The sequence below is a fragment of the Sinocyclocheilus anshuiensis genome, unplaced genomic scaffold (assembly GCF_001515605.1).
Source record: "Sinocyclocheilus anshuiensis isolate Anshui unplaced genomic scaffold, SAMN03320099.WGS_v1.1 scaffold220, whole genome shotgun sequence".
Classification (NCBI taxonomy): Eukaryota; Metazoa; Chordata; class Actinopteri; order Cypriniformes; family Cyprinidae; genus Sinocyclocheilus; species Sinocyclocheilus anshuiensis.
In genome coordinates, this window is record NW_015554086.1 from 835,208 (window position 1) to 854,060 (window position 18,853).

Consider the following 18,853-nt stretch of genomic DNA (forward strand, 5'->3'; position numbering starts at 1 on the left):
AAATTGATACAAATTTGGGACCAAAAATTATTCAGACCGAGTCTGGGAAAAAACATTGAAGTTGAGGTTTGCATGAAGCTGGCTGACAGCATGCCCAGGAGACTACAGGCTGTCATTAAGACTAAGGGCTGCCCGACTAAGCATTGATAGTTGTGTAAATACTGTCATACTGATTTACTACATACAATACTGAATACTACATAGCTGATTAAGCTGATTGTAAATTTTGAGCTAATTTTTGGTTGATTGTAATCTATTACATACCTTTCTATCAAAGTTATCTGACATTATCAAGCTGAATTTGTTCGATTCTAGTTGTGTCCACATTTGGAAGAGCAAACAAAGTAGTTTCGCTTTCACAACGAAACACACAGCGACTCCATGACATGGCGGCAGCAGCAACAATACTACAGCAAGAATCAAAGTTACACCTTCTTTCTTTGCGTATACATTTGGGTGGCGTTATGCAAATCTTCCCACATCGTGACGTAGACATGTGGGGCGTGTTTAAATGAGGCATTTTTAGGAGGGCGTGGACAAGTCTTAACTTTTATAAAGAATATCTCTTTGGGTTTGAGACTTTAGTCTTTGCAACTTTAGGGATCTTATCTATTCACGAACAGCTTGTAACACTCCAAAGAGAAAGGAAAACTTGAAATCGCATCACATGACCCCTTTAACTGTGCTAACATTGGTAGTTATTTAATATTAGTAAGGTATCTAGAACCACTGCATTACTGTTATTTTTTTCACTCATTTTCTTGAATGAATATAATGAATATAATTTATGACCTTGTGGAAAGAAATGCTTGGTGTCTGGATCGTACAAAATGGTAATTAATACTCCTCCTGAACTAAGAACTTAATTTCCAACCTGTCCCAGTATGAAGTCCTTATCCCCACAAATTTTAACCAGGACTGATTTTCTGATTTTTCAGTTGTACGGAAAATAATGGATGTGAGGATTGACTTTAGCTGTCTGTTCCTTGACCTGTGACTCAGAAAATCTTTCTTCTACATTTGAGTCTGCATAAGGATGCAAAATTCATTGAAATAAATAAAATAAAAAGGTTATTTTTTACTCTAGTAATATTACTATTGTACCATAAAAAATTATTATTATTTTAGCTAGTGAAATATACCTAAGTGTCCCAACAGCCTTAAAGAGTAACTTTCTATTGGCAGCAGAGACATAGAAAACAAGTGACATTGCTTGGCTTTTAGTACATCCTATTTTAAAATTATTTAATGAGTTTTTGTTTCGCAGCAACAATGTAAGTTTTTATTTTCTGTCTGTGTGAGAAACATCCGAAGTGCACTCAGATCATCACATAACGCAATTTTCTGCCCTAGGTCCCTTCTTGCTGCCATACTACCAGTCAGGCAGCCAGCCCAGCACGGCTATGTTTCACAGTGAAGAGAACGGCTCCAAAGGCATGGACCCCCTCGTGCTGATCGACGCCATCGCCATCTGCATGGCCTACGAGGAGAAGGAGCTGTGCAAGATTGGGGAAGTGGCACTTGCTGTCATCTTTGATGTTGCCAGCATTATCCTGGGCTCCAAGGAAAGGGTGAGGACTTCTCTTGAAATTTGTCTTCCCATAAACTTTTTTTCTTTAATAGATAGATGCCACGTGAAAGGTCTTCTTCTGAAACTCAATCTGGTTCTTTCTTCAGGCGTGCCAGCTGCCGTTGTTCTCCTACATTGTGGAGCGGCTTTGCGCATGCTGCTATGAGCAGGCCTGGTATGCTAAGCTGGGTGGAGTGGTGTCCATTAAGTTCCTGATGGAGAGGCTTCCTCTGATCTGGGTGTTGCAAAACCAGCTGACCTTCCTCAAAGCTCTGCTCTTCGTCATGATGGACCTCACAGGAGAGGTACAAACATTTTGTAATTTCATTAGAAATCATTGATGTTTGGGTTACCTGCATGAACTTCTGTATCCCATGATGGCTCTCACAGGTGTCTAATGGCGCAGTTGCAATGGCAAAGACCACGCTGGAGCAGTTGTTGATACGCTGTGCCACTCCTCTTAAGGATGAGGAGAAGACTGAGGAGCTTCTGTCTGCCCAGGATAAATCTTTCCATCTGGTGACTCATGACCTGGTACGGGAGGTCACCTCCCCCAATTCCACTGTCCGCAAGCAGGCCATGCACTCCTTGCAGGTGCTGGCTCAAGTCACAGGCAAGAGCGTCACCATCATCATGGAGCCTCATAAAGAAGTGAGTGTGGTATTTTTTAATGCGATATTAAGGACTGTGGACCCGCCAGATTTTTCCTGGCCCCACTATTTAAAATGATACATTTATATTTTTAAAAACATATTATTGCTAGAAAAAAAGAGTTGTATTAATGAGGTTTTTATTAATTATATTTCATTTACGTTAGGGTTAGGGATATTTCTTTTCTAATAAAGAAACCATTTACAACAAAAAAATTATTAAAATGATTTAAAATTAATGTTAGATTTATATATTTTTTTTGTTTGTTTTTTTTGCTAAAATAGAAACTATTTGCAACTGATTTTTAGATTTATTTTAATTTAATTCAAATTAAATATCAGTGTTTTCATTTGTTTTACATTTTACAATTGTTTTACATTTTTATAGTTAAATAACTAGGTTTTGCAAGAATTAATATACCACTCCAATTTGACAAGCATTTTTTTGCAAAACATAATCTGTCAGCTTAATATGATGTTGACTTAAATCAGCACAATTCATGGCCACAATATTTCACAGAAAAACAATTGCTTACTTCACAACACACTTATATTTTGTAAGTTTAGATAATGCTACACTGGCCAAGTGGCCTTTCCATCAACTCTATCAACACGAGCCCAGGGCTATCACACAATTCTTATTGTTAACTCTTGCAAGGAAGGAACATTAGGCCAGTCAGCTTCCTTCCTCTATTCAGGGAAAGTTTAAAACTCAGTTTTTTTTCCTCCAGGTGCTGCAGGACATGGTTCCTCCAAAGAAACACCTTCTGCGACATCAGCCCGCCAATGCTCAGATCGGCCTTATGGAGGGCAACACCTTCTGCACCACCCTACAGCCCCGCCTCTTCACCATGGACCTCAATGTGGTGGAGCACAAAGTCTTTTACACAGAGGTCAGTCGGAAACTTTCTGCTTTTAAGTGGGTAATATGAAATCACCAATGTGTTGATGCTCTGTGTGCTTCCTCTCTGAGCTCCAGTATCTCTTGATTTGACAGTTGCTGAACCTGTGTGAAGCTGAGGATGCTGCTTTGATGAAGCTGCCCTGTTATAAAAGCCTTCCTTCACTGGTGCCGCTACGCATTGCTGCTCTCAGTATGTGCTACTTTTTTTTTATTAGTGAGCTAGTGAGCTGCCTGGCTGATTTTTGCCTACATAGGCAGGCACCTTCCTTCTAAGGCTGCATGCTAATTGAAATGGATCCTGATAAGCGATTGATTTGGAAGAATTTAAATAGGCAGCAACTCTATATGTATACAAATGAACCCCACACACAGTTGATTGCAAGTTTGTTGTTAGCATGGTGCTAAGGTAAAGTAGTCCTTGTTTAATTAGATTTAACTCCACCAAGGCTGCATTCATTTGACTCAAAGATACAGTAAAAACAGCAATCTTGAGAAATATTATTACAATTTAAAATAACTATTTCCTATTTTAATATATTAAAAAAAAAATGTTAACCTGTGATGGCAAAGCTGAATTTACAGCACGTTACTCCAGTTTTCAGTATCACATGATCCTTCAGAAATGATACTAATATGCCGATTTGGTGCTCAAGAAACATTCTTATTGATGAAAAAAGTTGTACTGCTTCATATTGTAATAGACATTGCATTTTCTGCTGAGGATATATTCAGTGCTGCCTTCAAGGTTTGATATCTTAGAATGCTACAATATCATACTTCTTACTTTTCTGTTTGTAGTGTGCCTGGGATGCCTTAACATGCTGCCTACATAGGCAGCTCACTAGGTTTTAGAACAGTGACCTGAAACTTCTTAAGTGACTGTCACATATTGATAAATGTAAATGTTTTTGGTGTCTGCCACATAACTGGAATAAAATAAAAAATGTGTGCTGAATATTAGGGCCTGAGTGTGCGTCTTTATCATTTTTTCTGTTTAACCCTTCCGTGTGTGTCTGTTCAGATGCCCTGGCGGCCTGTAACTACCTTCCCCAATCCCGAGAGAAGATCATTGCTGCCCTCTTCAAGGCCCTCAACTCCACTAACAGTGAGCTCCAGGAGGCCGGAGAGGCCTGCATGAGAAAGGTTAACCCTCTTCCTCCACAAGCCTCATTTCCTTTCTCCTATCTCTCAGTCTCTTCCGCACACTCTTCCTCTGCCCTGCTGCCTCTAATGAGTCCTGCCTAAAAAGATCAATACAGGATGGAGTGAAACAGGCTGAGAGGAAAATGAATTTGGCCGTGATGCATCGTCTCATTGCGGAAGGCTGGCGTGGCCTTTCTTTTTGCGCTGGGTTTAGAGTTTTTCTGCTCCTGTGAATTGACAGGACAGTAGCGAAAAACAGGGTTTTAAGATGCTATTATCTTGTAGTCTTCCTTGTAGGGCATGTAAAAGCAGCTGTCTCTATTAAGCTCTCATGGGCTGTTTAATGGCTATATATATGCTTTGAAGTCTGAGTGTGTATTCATGTTCAAATGTGTTTCTCAGTTCTTAGAGGGGGCTACTATCGAGGTGGATCAGATCCATACACACATGCGGCCCCTGCTGATGATGCTCGGAGACTATCGCAGTCTGACACTCAACGTGGTCAACAGACTGACATCTGTCACTCGTCTCTTCCCCAACTCCTTCAATGACAAATTCTGTGACCAAATGATGGTAAGGACAAATCACCATTGATAATAAGAATTTTTTTCTTAAACACCAAATCAGATTATTAGAATGATTTCTGAAGAATGATGTAAACACAGAAGACTGGATTAATGGCTGCTATGTATTTAAGTTTAATAAAATTAAATGTAACAAAAAAAACTAAAAAATAATTCTAAAATAATTAATTTATTTTATGTATACACCTACCAGTCAAACGTTTTTGAACAGTATGATTTAAAATTTTTTTTTTTTTTAAGAAGTCTCTTCTGCTCACCAAGTCTGCATTTATTCGATCCAAAGTACAGCAAAAATAGTAAAATTTTAAAATATTTTTACTATTTAAAATATCTGTTTTCTATTTGAATATATTTTAAAATGTGATTTATTCCTGTGATTTCAAAGCTGAATTTTTAGCACCATTACTCCAGTCACATTATCCTTTAGAAATAATTCTAATATTCTGATTTGCTGCTCAAAAACATTTATTTTTATTATTATGTTATAAACAGCTGAGTAGAATTTTCAGGTGTTTTGATGAATAGAAAGCTCAGAAGAACAGCATTTATCTGAAATAGAAATCTTTTGTAACATTGTAAATATCTTTATCATCACTTTTGATCAATTTAAAGCATCCTTGCTAAATAAAAGTATTAATTTCTATAACTTCTTGCAGCAACATCTGCGTAAATGGATGGAGGTGGTGGTGATCACGCATAAAGGAGGCCAGCGTAGTGATGGCAGTGTGAGTATAAGCTGGTTTTAATATCTCTGTTGAATTATTTGTTGTACTTCACAAGGGCGGCGGCCTCGTTATATATCAATGTGCGGAAGTGGTCTGTAGATACAGAGAGCTCAGATGAGACTGGACTCCCTGCTCCAGCCCAGATCGCCCCGCTCAGACTCTGTGAGTGGCCATATTACAATCAATGATTAATTAGGCGCCATCCACCCCCAGGCCGCCTAAGTAACGAGCCTCAGAGTTCTGGATTCTCGTTATCTTGTTGGACAGATAACCTTGTAGAGTAAGAAAAGGTGAGAAGGGGAGAAAGCCTTTCTGTTTCCACGCTTCAAAACGAGCTGCCATTCTTTCTGTCTTGTTCACGCCCTGCCTTTCTCTAAAATGTATTATAATTACATGCAAATTAGCCCTCTGTTCCTGCAGTTCTTAATATTCTTACAACAATGACAGAATGACCAGCCATACATGACAATGAGGAGGGGTCAGTCGGGTTTAGGGTTGGAAGGGTTGGGGGCATTCAGAAGGCTAGTTCCAGAAGATTAGTTTAGTCATACAGAGAAAAAGAAGGTCAGTTCAGGGAGAGCGTACAGATTTATCCTTCATGAGAGCATATACTCCGATAAGCCCATGCTGGTGTGCTGCTTCTGTACTGGGTTTGTTCTTCAGTGCTTGTATTTCAATGTTTTCTCAGTGTAAAAATATCTTGACAGTGTCCCAAATATAGAGCGAAGATGCAGTCAGCGATTATGAAGACTGTGCCTTGTTCTCTATGCCATTCTGTTCAAAGGGATTTTTTTTTCATATTTATCACAAAAATTAGTCATGTTCATGTTTTACCCCTGGAAAAACAAATCATAAAAATATATACTTTTAGGACTAGTAAAAAAATGTTGGATTTGTGATATGTATGACATTTGATGTAATGTTAATTTAATTATTAAAATTAATGCAAGTTTTGATGTAGTTAGGGATGCACCGTTATTGATACTGGCATCATTATCGGGCCCAATACTGTACTCATTCTCATTAAAATGCTCTGATAAAAATAGAAACACAAGTAAAATCTGCTGAATTGTTCTGAAAATCTCAATGCAAAACATTTGATCCTAATAGTAGATTAGGTTTTCTTTATGCAAAATATTTTTAATACTATACAAAGCATGTGTATATGTATGTTATATATAAAATATTATTGCAAGTATTTAGGTTACCTTTGAACATTATTAAATTGAGTGCATTACTTGTTTGTCAAGATAATTATTCAAATATTGCATTTAAATGTTTAGTAACAATCGTCGGTTTTGCAGTTATGCATCATTTAGCACTATGGTCCTAACGCCCATACTTTTGTATGCCCTTCATGCTAATTAATCAGTACTGTGTATTCCCACACACGATTTCTCTCACCTTAAGTTTACATGCTGAAAATCAATGGATCTGCGGATAGAGGCCAGCTGAAATGCTACCCATTTCAATTCAGAAAAAGCTTCTTTTTTTTTTACCTCACATTTTTTGGCCTTTGCAACAAGTGCGCAACCTAGAAGAAGGATTGCTTTGCACAGAATCACACACACACCACCTTTCACATGAACCCATCTCCTCAATCCATACAGCACTCATTACCCACACTGCTTTGCTGATTGTTTGTTGTCTCCTGTTCTGGCACAGCCTGCCATGGAGGGTGTAGAGGTGAGATGGCGGCCTGCTGTGGGGTCTTCACTGACTCCGCTCTCATTGTGCTCGTGGTTACTCTGTGCTAGTGGAGTCTTTGTAACCGTATCTCTGTGTCTGTGGTGTTGTGTTTGACCTCTACGTTTCACATTTCTGAGGTGGTCCCTCTCAATCCTGCAACCATATGAAGTCCCGTGGATCTATGATGTTTTCAGGAACCAACCTGCCACTCTGACTTTCGCACAGATGTTCCTCAACTTGTCACTGTTGATTATATATTACAGGAGGTACACTTGGTTTTCCACTGCTGGTTATCACTAACAGTCACTGTGATGCATTCCTTCATGCACTTCTGCAGGAAATGAGAATCTGTTCAGCCATTATAAACCTCTTCCACTTGATACCAGCTGCTCCACAGACACTGGTGAAACCTCTGCTGGAAGTGGTCATGAAAACAGAAAGGGCGATGCTCATAGAGGTACAAGATTGTCATGCAAAAATGTCAAAGGTGTCAAATGAAATTGAATATAAATACCTATTAGTATTAATTTCAGCCCGCATTGAAATCAAGCTAATTAGACTAATGTGGCAGATTTGTAAATCACTGAATAGACCTTACACACACACACACACACACACACACACACAAACTACTGTTAAAAAGTTTGGGATGAGTATATATTTTTTTAATTGAAAGAAATTCATACTTTTATTCAGCAAGGATACATTAAATGATAAAAAAAATTTTCATCCCAAAAAAAAATCACCATTTCCACAAAAATATTAAGCAGCGCAAGTGTTTTCAACATTTACAATAATACAAATTGTTTCTTAAGAACTAAATCAGCAAATTAGAATGATTTCTGAAGGATCATGTGACAATGAAGACTTCAGTAATGGCTGCTAAAAATTTGACTTTGCACAGGAATCAGTTACATTTTAAAAATGTATTAAAAGTTAGGATATTTTTTACAATACAAATATTGTGGTTTTATACAATTTGCATGTTGTTACTCTACAGGCTGGCAGTCCCTTTAGAGAGCCACTGATCAAGTTCCTGACGCGTCATCCATCTCAAACAGTGGAGCTTTTCATGATGGAGGCCACTCTCAATGACCCACAGTGGAGCCGCATGTTCATGGTTTGTGTTTTTTCTTTCTTGTCCATACCTCATACTGTATTTTGTCTTTGTTTAAAAATTCCGTGCCATTATATCTTATGAATGTTGCTTTTTTCTTCAACCTTTTATCATTTTTCTCATTTGTAGAGTTTCCTTAAGCACAAAGATGCCAAGCCACTTCGAGATGTCTTGGCTTCTAACCCAAATCGATTTGTCCCTCTGCTGGTTCCAGCTGGGCCTGCAACAACTGCGAGACCTGGGTCTCCTTCCACCAGCACTGCCCGCCTTGACTTGCAGTTCCAGGCCATCAAGGTGGGCCAAACACGCTCTTAACTGAACCATTTACTGTTAGATTTTATGTAATGTGCTTGTTTGTAGAGCCTGAATATTAATGAGAATTAATAAACTCCCTCAGATCATAAGCATCATTGTGAAAAATGATGAAGGCTGGTTGGCGGGTCAGCACTCTTTAGTGAGTCAGCTCAGGCGCGTGTGGGTCAGCGAGGCCTTCCAGGAGCGCCATCGCAAAGACAACATGGCTGCAACCAACTGGAAAGAGCCCAAACTACTAGCATACTGTCTGCTTTGCTACTGCAAGTAAGTGTTTTGTTTGGTGGTGCAGACATTACACATTTCTCAAGTTTAAAGTGCCCCTATTATGGGTAATGAAAGGTTCATATTTTGGTTTTGGGAGTCCCCAACACGGGCAATATGCTAATGTTTTATGTTGACATCAACATGAAACGGCTTGAACATTGAATGTTCAATGATTCAGAGTCGACTCTTTCTTTTGAGAGACAATTACTTTATACACGGTGCACTTTCAGATTTAAAACTTTGCAGGATGTTTTCATTCACTTAGAGCTGTGTTATGCACTGCATGAAAAGTCATTTATAGCTTGGAAAATGGAAATGCAATGTTTTTAGCTTGATTCTTTTTCACTAAAGTTGTACATTTTCTTTCAGACGCAACTACTCTGAGATTGAGCTACTCTTTCAGCTTCTGAGAGCCTTCACTGGTCGCTTCCTGTGCAACATGACCTTCCTGAAGGAATACATGGAGGAGGAAATCCCAAAGAACTACAGCATCACACACAAACGAGCGCTCTTCTTCCGCTTCGTGGAGTTCAATGACCCACACTTCAATGATGAGCTCAAGGCAAAGGTGAGGTTATACCATTTGTACACCTGTGTATGAGTATTAACATGTTAAGAAGAAACTCCCATGGATTTTACCTTTGTGGTGACCTCTTATTTTTGATTAAGAGCTACCACGAGTGTGACTGATGCCATGACATGGACCTCCATGGTCAGCATTATAAATTCCACCTTTGTGGTACATTTCTGTTGAGAGTGGCACAGCGTCACGCTCTCTTAACGCTGACCATCTAATGCGGCTAACAACCAGCCCCTGCTGAATATGTATGCTCAGGAGGGGAGGGCGACCGGGACTGGTCATGCATGACACACTCGGTTCTCAAAGGCACGTCTTCACAGTCAGCCGAAGTCTTTGAAGAACGCTAATGAATATTTATCTGCAGATTACTCTAATAGCCATTGCTCATACGCTGAGGGTTTGCCTTTAATCAGCCCTGGAGAAGATGGGTAACGTAGATGATGGAGCAGGGCTCAAAACAAAGAATGTTTTCTGCTAGCTCGGATGCGTCAGTAGTTTAGATTAGTTTTTTTGGGTGACATTTTCACTGTCACAGAGGCAAAAAAAATAAATAAAAATGTGCAGTTGCTTTAAATGACAACATATCACATAGATTAATGTTGCATTTTTGGCAGTGTTCCCTTCTTTGTTGATTCTTTTGAACATACACCTGTGAAGGGGTGTTTATAGTGGGCAAGCACTACCTGGAGTGACAACAGGTCAATCAGGATATTCAAGGCTGTGTTTCTTATTCCCGCTTCATTTTTATTCATGTGAAAGAATTCCATCAAGTTTGAGTATGAGATCAAATGCCAGTTTATTAAAATGAACTGGAGGTTCTCCTCAAATTGCCACCCTCTACGATGACATTGAGGAAACGGTAGCCGTATATCGGCAGATAGTCTTTACAGCTTTGATGGCTGAGGCTGCTCTTGCTCTGCTAAATCACCCCTCACAGTCAAACAGACGTTGCATCCCAAACATTCCCCAGGAGAGCTCAGCAGCTGCACACTCTTAACAGAATACACATTTAAGGTGATGTTTTCAGGCAGCTGGAGCCGCAGCGGTTTGGGCTGTGATGGATCGTGTAGAAAAGGATTTGTTGTGATCCATCACTCATGCGAACGGTAGAGGGGCTCATTAGGACGAGGGATAATGAAGGAACACCTGCAGCCCCACGGCCTCCATGTTTGAATAAATCCACATGCTGATGCACACGTCAGCTAGCAAACAACCCAACCATTGTGTCTGACTAGACAAACTATTGTCTTGTACAAAGCTAGTATTATCTCATAGCTTAAATTACCAAGTGGTACATGGTTGACATGCTTATTAATCTCTGATATGAAACAAAGCCATTAGTGTTCAAAGATGCTAATTATGTAACACATAAGAGTTAACATATGGGAAGTCAGGGCTTGAAGGAATTAGGGGTTTTGAGTATCTAAAAACATGACCACAACTGGTCAGTGAGAGTAATATAATGATCTTCAGGGTGATTAATATCAGTTAACTTACAAATGAACCAAATCTGAGGTGCTACGTTGTGCTTTTCTCTCTCTTCTGTCATCATCACACTTTTTAATGGCTTTATCTATGCCAGCGCTGCCAAAGCAGCCATGGTTTTGATCATTTAAGCAAATTCAATCAATTCAGTAAATTACAACATGCTTAAAAACTATAAAGATTCACTCACCATGAACCTTTTTCATTAAAGTTATCACAAAGCATTAAGTAGAATTGTTGGCATATGATTAAATATACACTGACATGAAGACTCCAGTGGCCCTTAGTTCTTGTTATACATGAAGCAGGTTACCCATCATAGGGGCAGCTATTCTGAGATGTCTTTCTATTATTATAATTATTAGTGATGATGATGGTGATAATAAACAATTAAATTTTTGTCATTTATATTTATACAATTTATTTATATAGGCTGTAACAACATCATCTATCTATGCCATGGTGTCAGTTTGGAGTCCAAGACCTGTGGAATTAATAACAGGCAACAAAATTATTTTTCTCAAACAGACAGACACCTTCCCAGTTCTTTGATATCCTCAATGTAAATACATAAATGTAACTTACATGTTATTTGTGTCCACTTTCCAGGTGTTGCAGCACATCCTGAACCCAGCCTTCCTATACAGCTTTGAGAAAGGAGAAGGCGAACAACTGTTGGGGCCGCCCAATCCAGAGGGTGACAACCCTGAGAGCATCACTAGTGTCTTCATCACCAAGGTAACCCTCTCCAACAGCACCATAAGCAGTGCTTTCACTCTGTCTTTTATCGAGTCACCAGTTTATCCAGGATGACCTCTGGCTGTTATTTCACCAGCAGAAATGTCAAGGCTACAATAAAGGTCATAGTGTTTGTTTTCCAAGCAATGCAGGTTAATAGCCTTCATTTATTTCACGCTTAAATTGATTCTCTCCCCTGCTGGTAATCATAGCAAAGAGCAAACCAAACAGCACGTTTATTCCCCGGGATTGTTTTCAACACCTCCAGCAGGAAAGGAAGCTGTTCAAGTTTAAACAGACTTTTAAGTCTGCTATATGCCTCACAGCCCTAAAAAGAATGCATCGTTTAGTGTCTTGTAACACATTTTTCCCGTTATTGTAGGTTCTTGATCCTGAGAAGCAGGCAGATCTGGCCGACTCATTGAGGATCTACTTGCTTCAGTTCTCAACCCTGCTGGTAGAGCATGCTCCTCATCACATCCATGACAACAACAAGAGCAGAAACAGCAAGCTGAGGCGTCTCATGACCTTCGCTTGGCCTTGCCTGCTCCCCAAAACCTGCGTGGATCCGGCCTGCAAGTACAGCGGCCACCTCTTGCTGGCTCACATTATCGCCAAGTTTGCCATTCACAAAAAGATTGTGCTACAGGTAGGCATGCACCAAAATTTCAGCTGCCAAAAATACTATAAAATATATATATTTTTTTTTCTGATTGCGTTTGAGCAACAATTTAAATATTTTACATTTTTATTCCTGTAATGGCAAAATTTTCAGCAGTCATTACTTCAGTCTTCAGTGTCACATGATTACAAAGGAATCGTTGTAATATGCTGATTTAGTTCTCATTTATTGTTAATTATTATTGGTGCTCAATTAATAATGGTTCTTATTATTACTAGTGTTGAAAAAAGTTTGGCTGCATAATATTTTTGTGGAAACCTTTATACTTGTTTTCAGAATTCTTTGAATAGCAAGTTTAAAAGAACAGCATTTATTTGTAATAGAACACTTTATATATTTCTCTAATCTAGAAATTATGTCTTTACATATATCAGTTTGATAAATTGAATGCAGCCTTGCTGAATAAAAGTTAATTTCTTTAAAAAAAAAGTAGTGCAAATCAATATTACACTGGTAAAGTAATACAATTATTTTTTGCTATTTTCTAATTTTATTTAAGTCATTTAAAAATCATTAGAGCCTATATATTGCTGTGATTTAAAAAAAAGACTACAATTAGGGGATTCATTTTCTGCTTTTTTTTTTCTATAATTTTTTGGCTTGAGCCATGATGGAATTAAAATCAGCAGAGCAAATCTTTATTGGTTATTTCTTTTTAATTAATTAAGGAAATAACATGACACGTTTATAATAAATATGATATCAGCCCTTTGGCAGATACAATTTCTCAAACCCAAATACTTCACTTACCTCAACATTTCAAAGAATAGAAGAGTACCTCTGAGCTTTTGCTACTCAAAGTTTAGTCTTTTGGGAACTCACTTCAGTAGTCAACTTCTTCCTTCTGTGAAATGCTGTTAAAAGTCTCTGTATCGGTTCTCTGCAGGTTTTCCACAGTCTGCTAAAGGCTCATACTATGGAAGCACGTGCCATTGTTCGGCAAGCCATGGCAATTCTCACACCTGCAGTACCTGCTCGGATGGAGGACGGTCATCAGATGCTCACACACTGGACCCGCAAGATTATTGTGGAGGAGGGCCACACAGTTCCTCAGCTCGTCCACATACTTCACCTCATTGTACAGCACTTCAGAGTATGTCAAATCACCTAAATCTCACTAGTTATACTGCAGATAATTTTATAATCCAGTATTCACATTATTCTGTTTTTTATTGCACAGCCTTAGGTATTAGTTTGTTTGGTAGGTCATATAACATTTTGTTTTTTGTAGAGTTTGCTTGAGTGTATGTTTCTCTGCCTACAGGTATATTACCCAGTGAGACATCACCTGGTTCAGCACATGATCAGTGCTATGCAGCGATTGGGCTTCACCCCTAGTGTGACTATCGAGCAGAGGAAGTTGGCAGTGGACTTAGCCGAGGTGGTCATCAAATGGGAGCTCCAGAGAATCAAAGACCAACAGGTTTGTTAGCAGGAGATAAGATGGCAAAATCAGTTTTTCGGTCTTCTGTGATTTGAATTTGTATATTCCCGGCAATTAATTGTGTATGAATTTTTCACTTTTCTCAGCCTGAATCGGAAGCTGATCCAGGAAGTGTGGGAGAAGGTACGAGTGGAGCCTCTGGTGCTATGAAGAGAGGAATGTCCATTGACTCGGCACAAGATGTAAAGAGATTTCGCACTGCAGCTGGTGCTGTCGGCACGGTGAGGAAACCTTAAACCACTCGCCGCAGCCTGAGTGTGACCACTGTAATCAGTCTCTCACGCTCTGTACCCTGATGGACTGTGCCATGTTTGAGTACATTGGCTGTATTGTGTTTGTATGTGCAGGTCTTTGGCCGCAGTCAGTCGATGCCAGGCACAGAGGCTCTACTTACCAAACCTGTGGAGAAACAGCACACAGATACTGTGGTCAACTTCCTCATCCGCATTGCCTGCCAGGTAGTTATCTATGAAAATAGCCACAGAAGCTGGCATGGCGTTAAACACAAACAAACAAGCAAACAGTTTCATACCTGCTTTGTGAATCTTACTGGAGTGTCCACTACTACTTACACAAGCCAAATCCCGCTCTGTGTCTGCAGGTAAATGATAGCACTAATGTGGCAGGCTCCCCCGGTGAACTGCTGTCCCGTCGCTGTGTGAACCTCATGAAGACTGCCCTCAGATCGGACATGTGGCCCCGTGCCGAACTTAAACTGCAGTGGTTTGACAAACTCCTTATGACTGTGGTAAGTCTGAACGCTTGTGGGTTTTGGTCTGTTTTCTTTTATTCATTTACATTTACATTATTTAGCAGACGCTTTTATCCTATAATAAATTATTTATATCAATTTGAGGCTGGATATGAGATTTGTGAGTTCTTGGCTCATTGTCAAAAACAAAATTAAGAACTATCTAGACTAATGTGTAAAAAAACAGCAGATGGGATGCATGAAAATACAAATTCACTCTCTGTGACAGTAGGTGGTGCTTTTAGAAAAGCAGAAATACCCTGGTTACTCTGTGACACAAAGTGTTACATAAATTTCTGTTTTTGACACCCATTTGTCACAGAGAAGAAAGGAAGTCGAACAGTGTTTGCATATTTTCAAACAGCTGTTCTGTGTTTTGTGTTCGCTATGGTGTTAATCTAATAACACCAAATAAAAGTGTGCAGAAACAAGAGAGCCAGTTCTGGGATTCTTCCTCTGCTATTCACTCAATCTAAATAAACTACTTTGTGAGCTCTACCAAGTTGTTATTTTATGAAACAGCAGTGGCTCTGGCCATGTGACGAACAGCAAGAATTGGTTAGCCAGTTTTTTTCACAGTGCAATGGAAACAATGACATGCAAATGTTTGTGTGAGTCTGAACAGACACATTAACAACCGTTCATTCAGATTAAAATTTTATTTTTTTTGTACTGAATATTTGTCTTTGTGTGAACAGGCCTTGAAGATCTTGGAGAAGATCGCCATATCCTGTTCATCTCACTTCCCTCTTCATTATATCCAGTGCCTTTCCAAGTAGTTTTTATTCCAGCCAAATCGATATCCTGACTTTTATGAATGATTTTTCTTTCTTTGGAGTTCAGTGGTGTGACTAACTCAGCTGTCATCTGAGAGAACCGCTCTCAGTTAGTGAGCGTCCACCACCTGCACTATTATCACTGCAACCTCCCCATCCCTCTCTCACTTCCTCTCTCATTCCACCTGTTATCAGGCAATGGGCTTCCTGTCGTTCGGACACACCACTCTATCGATTCTTTTCAGGGCCTGACAGTTATGCAGCTCCCTCTGCTCATGTAGCCCTGTGATTGAAATGCTCTGATATGGCAGAGAGGAGGCTGTCTGTACCTTGGAGACTTTTAGACAAAGGACTTTTAATTTGTCCTTTGCTCATCCAAAGGTTAGATCATGCTTTCTTGTCCTCCTAGGAAGTATTCAGAACAATTAATGCTTTGGGAAAATTGATGTTCTGAACATATGATGAGTCCCACATGACACATGCCATCTCTCTTGTGCCCTCTTTTCAAACAGCCAGAAAAGCTGACGATTACCACTCTGCCATATCTTACGTCTTTATTTTCAGCATGGGTTTGACAAACAGGTCACTCATCGTCTGTGGCCCAGAGCCCTGTTGAGGAAGTGAGGTGGTCTTTTCAGCTCTCTTATACAAACTAATGGCCAGTGCTGCAAATCCAAGGGGCTTTTATCATCTCATTGTGTCGGCTTGTCAGTGATTAAAGGACAGGCTGCAGGGACGAGCTTAGCTTTGTGCAAATCTGTCTGCCAGTGTCTCAGTCCTCAGGGTCAGTCAGACCTTAGTTGTCAATATTCAGTGGCCCCTGAAACCTAATCAACACTGGTTTTTACTCATTGTGCCAAGCCTGTGCGTTACTTGACTTAAATGAGAGAAGGAAGGGATTTTTCTCAGTTAATTTTAGCACTTTGTGTGGCATGAGAAGTTTCAGTAGTCCAGTAAAATGTCATGATTCTCGATACCACAGCATAAACATAAGCATTATTTAAAAGTGTTTAGTAAAATTATGTAAGCATTGCTTCAGGTAATCAATCAAGTAAACAGTTGGTTAATCAAAAACAATAAATCAAACATACAAATGAAGTAAACAGTGCTTGAGGTACTCAAATTAAATGGCAAAAAAAAACAAAACACTACCGCTCAAAAGCTTGGGGTCAGGATGTTATTAATTAATACTTTTGTTTAGCATGAATACAACAAATTGATAAAGTGACAGTGATGATTTCCTTTTTTTTATGACCTATTATGCCCCTTTTTACAAGATGTAAAATAAGTCTCTGATGTCCCCATAGTGTGTATGTGACGTTTTAGCTCAAAATACCCCACAGATAATTTTTTATAGCTTGTTAAAGTTGCCACTTTTAGGGTATGAGCCAAAACTCGCCGTTTTTGCGTTTGTCCCTTTAAATGCAAATGAGCTGGTGCTCCCGGCCCCCTTTTCAGAAGAGGGCAGAGCTTCAAGAGCTCATGCTCTGTCATACCAGCGACAACAAACACTCAAAAAAATCTCGCGCACTGAAAATGTCAGAAACTCTCAAGTGGCCGACTTCACATTGCTTTCATATGCAATTTTAACTACCACATTCCTATTTACACATTCCTATTTAGGCAGCATCAGTGAAAAGAGACAGAGACAATGGTAGCTTTAGCAACATTAGCCTTACAGAGTGCCAAGAAGCTCTTTCAGAAAGACAATTTGGAAAACAAAATATGACGCGCTTACTTTGTCTGGGGCTGATGTTCACGCATGATGCATTGGTATTGATCTGATAACGAAATTCCAGAGTTGAAATGACCCTCATTTGTGAGGCAGTCCGGCATAAAATGATTGGCACAATCACATAGGACTTTACAGATTTTTTTTTTCAGGACATTTCCTTTGAAAATGAAAATTCACCACAGTGTCCTCAGCAGCTCAGATGGAGGGAGTCTATGGAGACTCCTATGTTCATTTGTGCATCCCAAAACACAACACTTCTAATGCCTCTTTGGTGCTGACAAGCAGCTACAGCCAGAAAACAGTAATGGCGGACTGCTGCTTCTCACTCTGGGCTGTCTAATAGGGCAGAGATAGTCACAAATGGCCGAGACTTTTTCCCTACAATGATGTGTACATAGGGAGAATCTGGAATCGCTTGTTCTGAGAGACATTTTATGATTTATTGGGATTATAAAAAAAATGAGTGGGTGGATTTTTATTTTTTTACCATTATAGGCTGGTTGTTTTCACACACTGCAGCTACACAACTGTGTTCAAACACCTTATAAAAGTGATTTCTGCATTATAGGTCCCCTTTGAAGCTTTATTTTTATTAGGATAGGACAGATCAGAACTGACAGGAAGAGGTGTGTGAGAAAGATCGGGGGCGGGATCAGGAAAGGTCCCCAAGACAGGATTCGAACTTGGGACGCCCGTAGCGCAAAGGCGCTGTATGTCAGCGCGCTGCCCCACAAGGCTATCGGTGCCGACGATAGTAACGATTTCTGTTTCAATTAATGCAGTTCTTAAGAATATTCTATTCATCAAAGAACCAAAGAGTCATGGTTTTCAAAAAAATATTAAAGGGGTCATATGATGCGATTTACATTTTTCCTTTGTCTTTGGAGTGTTACAAGCTCTTGGTGCATAAAGAAGATCTGTAAAGTTGCAAAGACTAAAGTCACAAATCCAAAGAGATATTTATAAAAGTTAAGTCAACCACGCCTACCTAAAATGGCTCGTTCTAACACGCCCCCACATGTCTACGTCACGATGTGGGAAGATTTGCATAATGCCGCCCAAATGTTCACGCGAAGAAAGAAGGCGTAACTTTTATTCTCGCTGTAGTATTGTTGTTGCCGCCGCCGCCACCATGTCGTGAAGGCGCTGTGTGTTTCGTTGTGAAAGCGAAACTACTTTGTTTGGCCTTCCAAAAGAGGACGATATCTGCTTCGTCATGCCTGGAGCTGATCCATGCTGGTCGCTGAGAAAATACATCAACTTCGCGCTGTGGATCGCCGGATCGGCTTTCACCGTGGACGAAGCGGAGTCCACAACTATGCAACGCAACGCATAAAAAGACAGTATAAGTCATTGTAATCCGTAATTATGTCCCCACTGGATGCAACAAATGCCTCGTTTATAATGAGTTTTAATGTTTTTGTCTCGTCGCTCCAGGACACGGTATCACAATATGGTAAGGGGCATAACATTTCTGTCACACGCTTGAGGTTTTCTGCCAATCACAACGCACTGGACAGCTGCCAAATCAGAGCACACCTCGCTTTTCAGAACGATGAGCTTTGTAAAAATCTACACGTTTCAGAAAGGCCCCCGGGGCATAGACGAGAAACAATAATGTATAGTATGTGGAAAATAATGTTTTTTTAACCTTAAACCGCATAAACACATTTCATTACACCAAATACACAAAATAATGTT

At 39.6% G+C, this 18,853-nt stretch overlaps 1 protein-coding gene across 1 annotated transcript in view; it reads left to right on the forward strand.

Moving 5' to 3' along the window:
- LOC107669193 (transformation/transcription domain-associated protein-like) overlaps positions 1 to 18,853 on the forward strand; it is a 94,692-nt gene that overhangs the window by 23,483 nt on the left and 52,356 nt on the right. Inside the window, 21 exon segments of the mRNA XM_016461329.1 lie at positions 1,354 to 1,571; positions 1,678 to 1,875; positions 1,961 to 2,221; positions 2,952 to 3,113; positions 3,218 to 3,314; positions 4,146 to 4,267; positions 4,670 to 4,840; positions 5,508 to 5,576; positions 7,242 to 7,262; positions 7,603 to 7,722; positions 8,266 to 8,385; positions 8,512 to 8,676; positions 8,780 to 8,961; positions 9,331 to 9,529; positions 11,636 to 11,764; positions 12,147 to 12,413; positions 13,333 to 13,539; positions 13,711 to 13,869; positions 13,977 to 14,111; positions 14,238 to 14,348; positions 14,492 to 14,638. Of these exon segments, the coding sequence (XP_016316815.1) occupies positions 1,354 to 1,571; positions 1,678 to 1,875; positions 1,961 to 2,221; positions 2,952 to 3,113; positions 3,218 to 3,314; positions 4,146 to 4,267; positions 4,670 to 4,840; positions 5,508 to 5,576; positions 7,242 to 7,262; positions 7,603 to 7,722; positions 8,266 to 8,385; positions 8,512 to 8,676; positions 8,780 to 8,961; positions 9,331 to 9,529; positions 11,636 to 11,764; positions 12,147 to 12,413; positions 13,333 to 13,539; positions 13,711 to 13,869; positions 13,977 to 14,111; positions 14,238 to 14,348; positions 14,492 to 14,638 (3,260 nt within the window).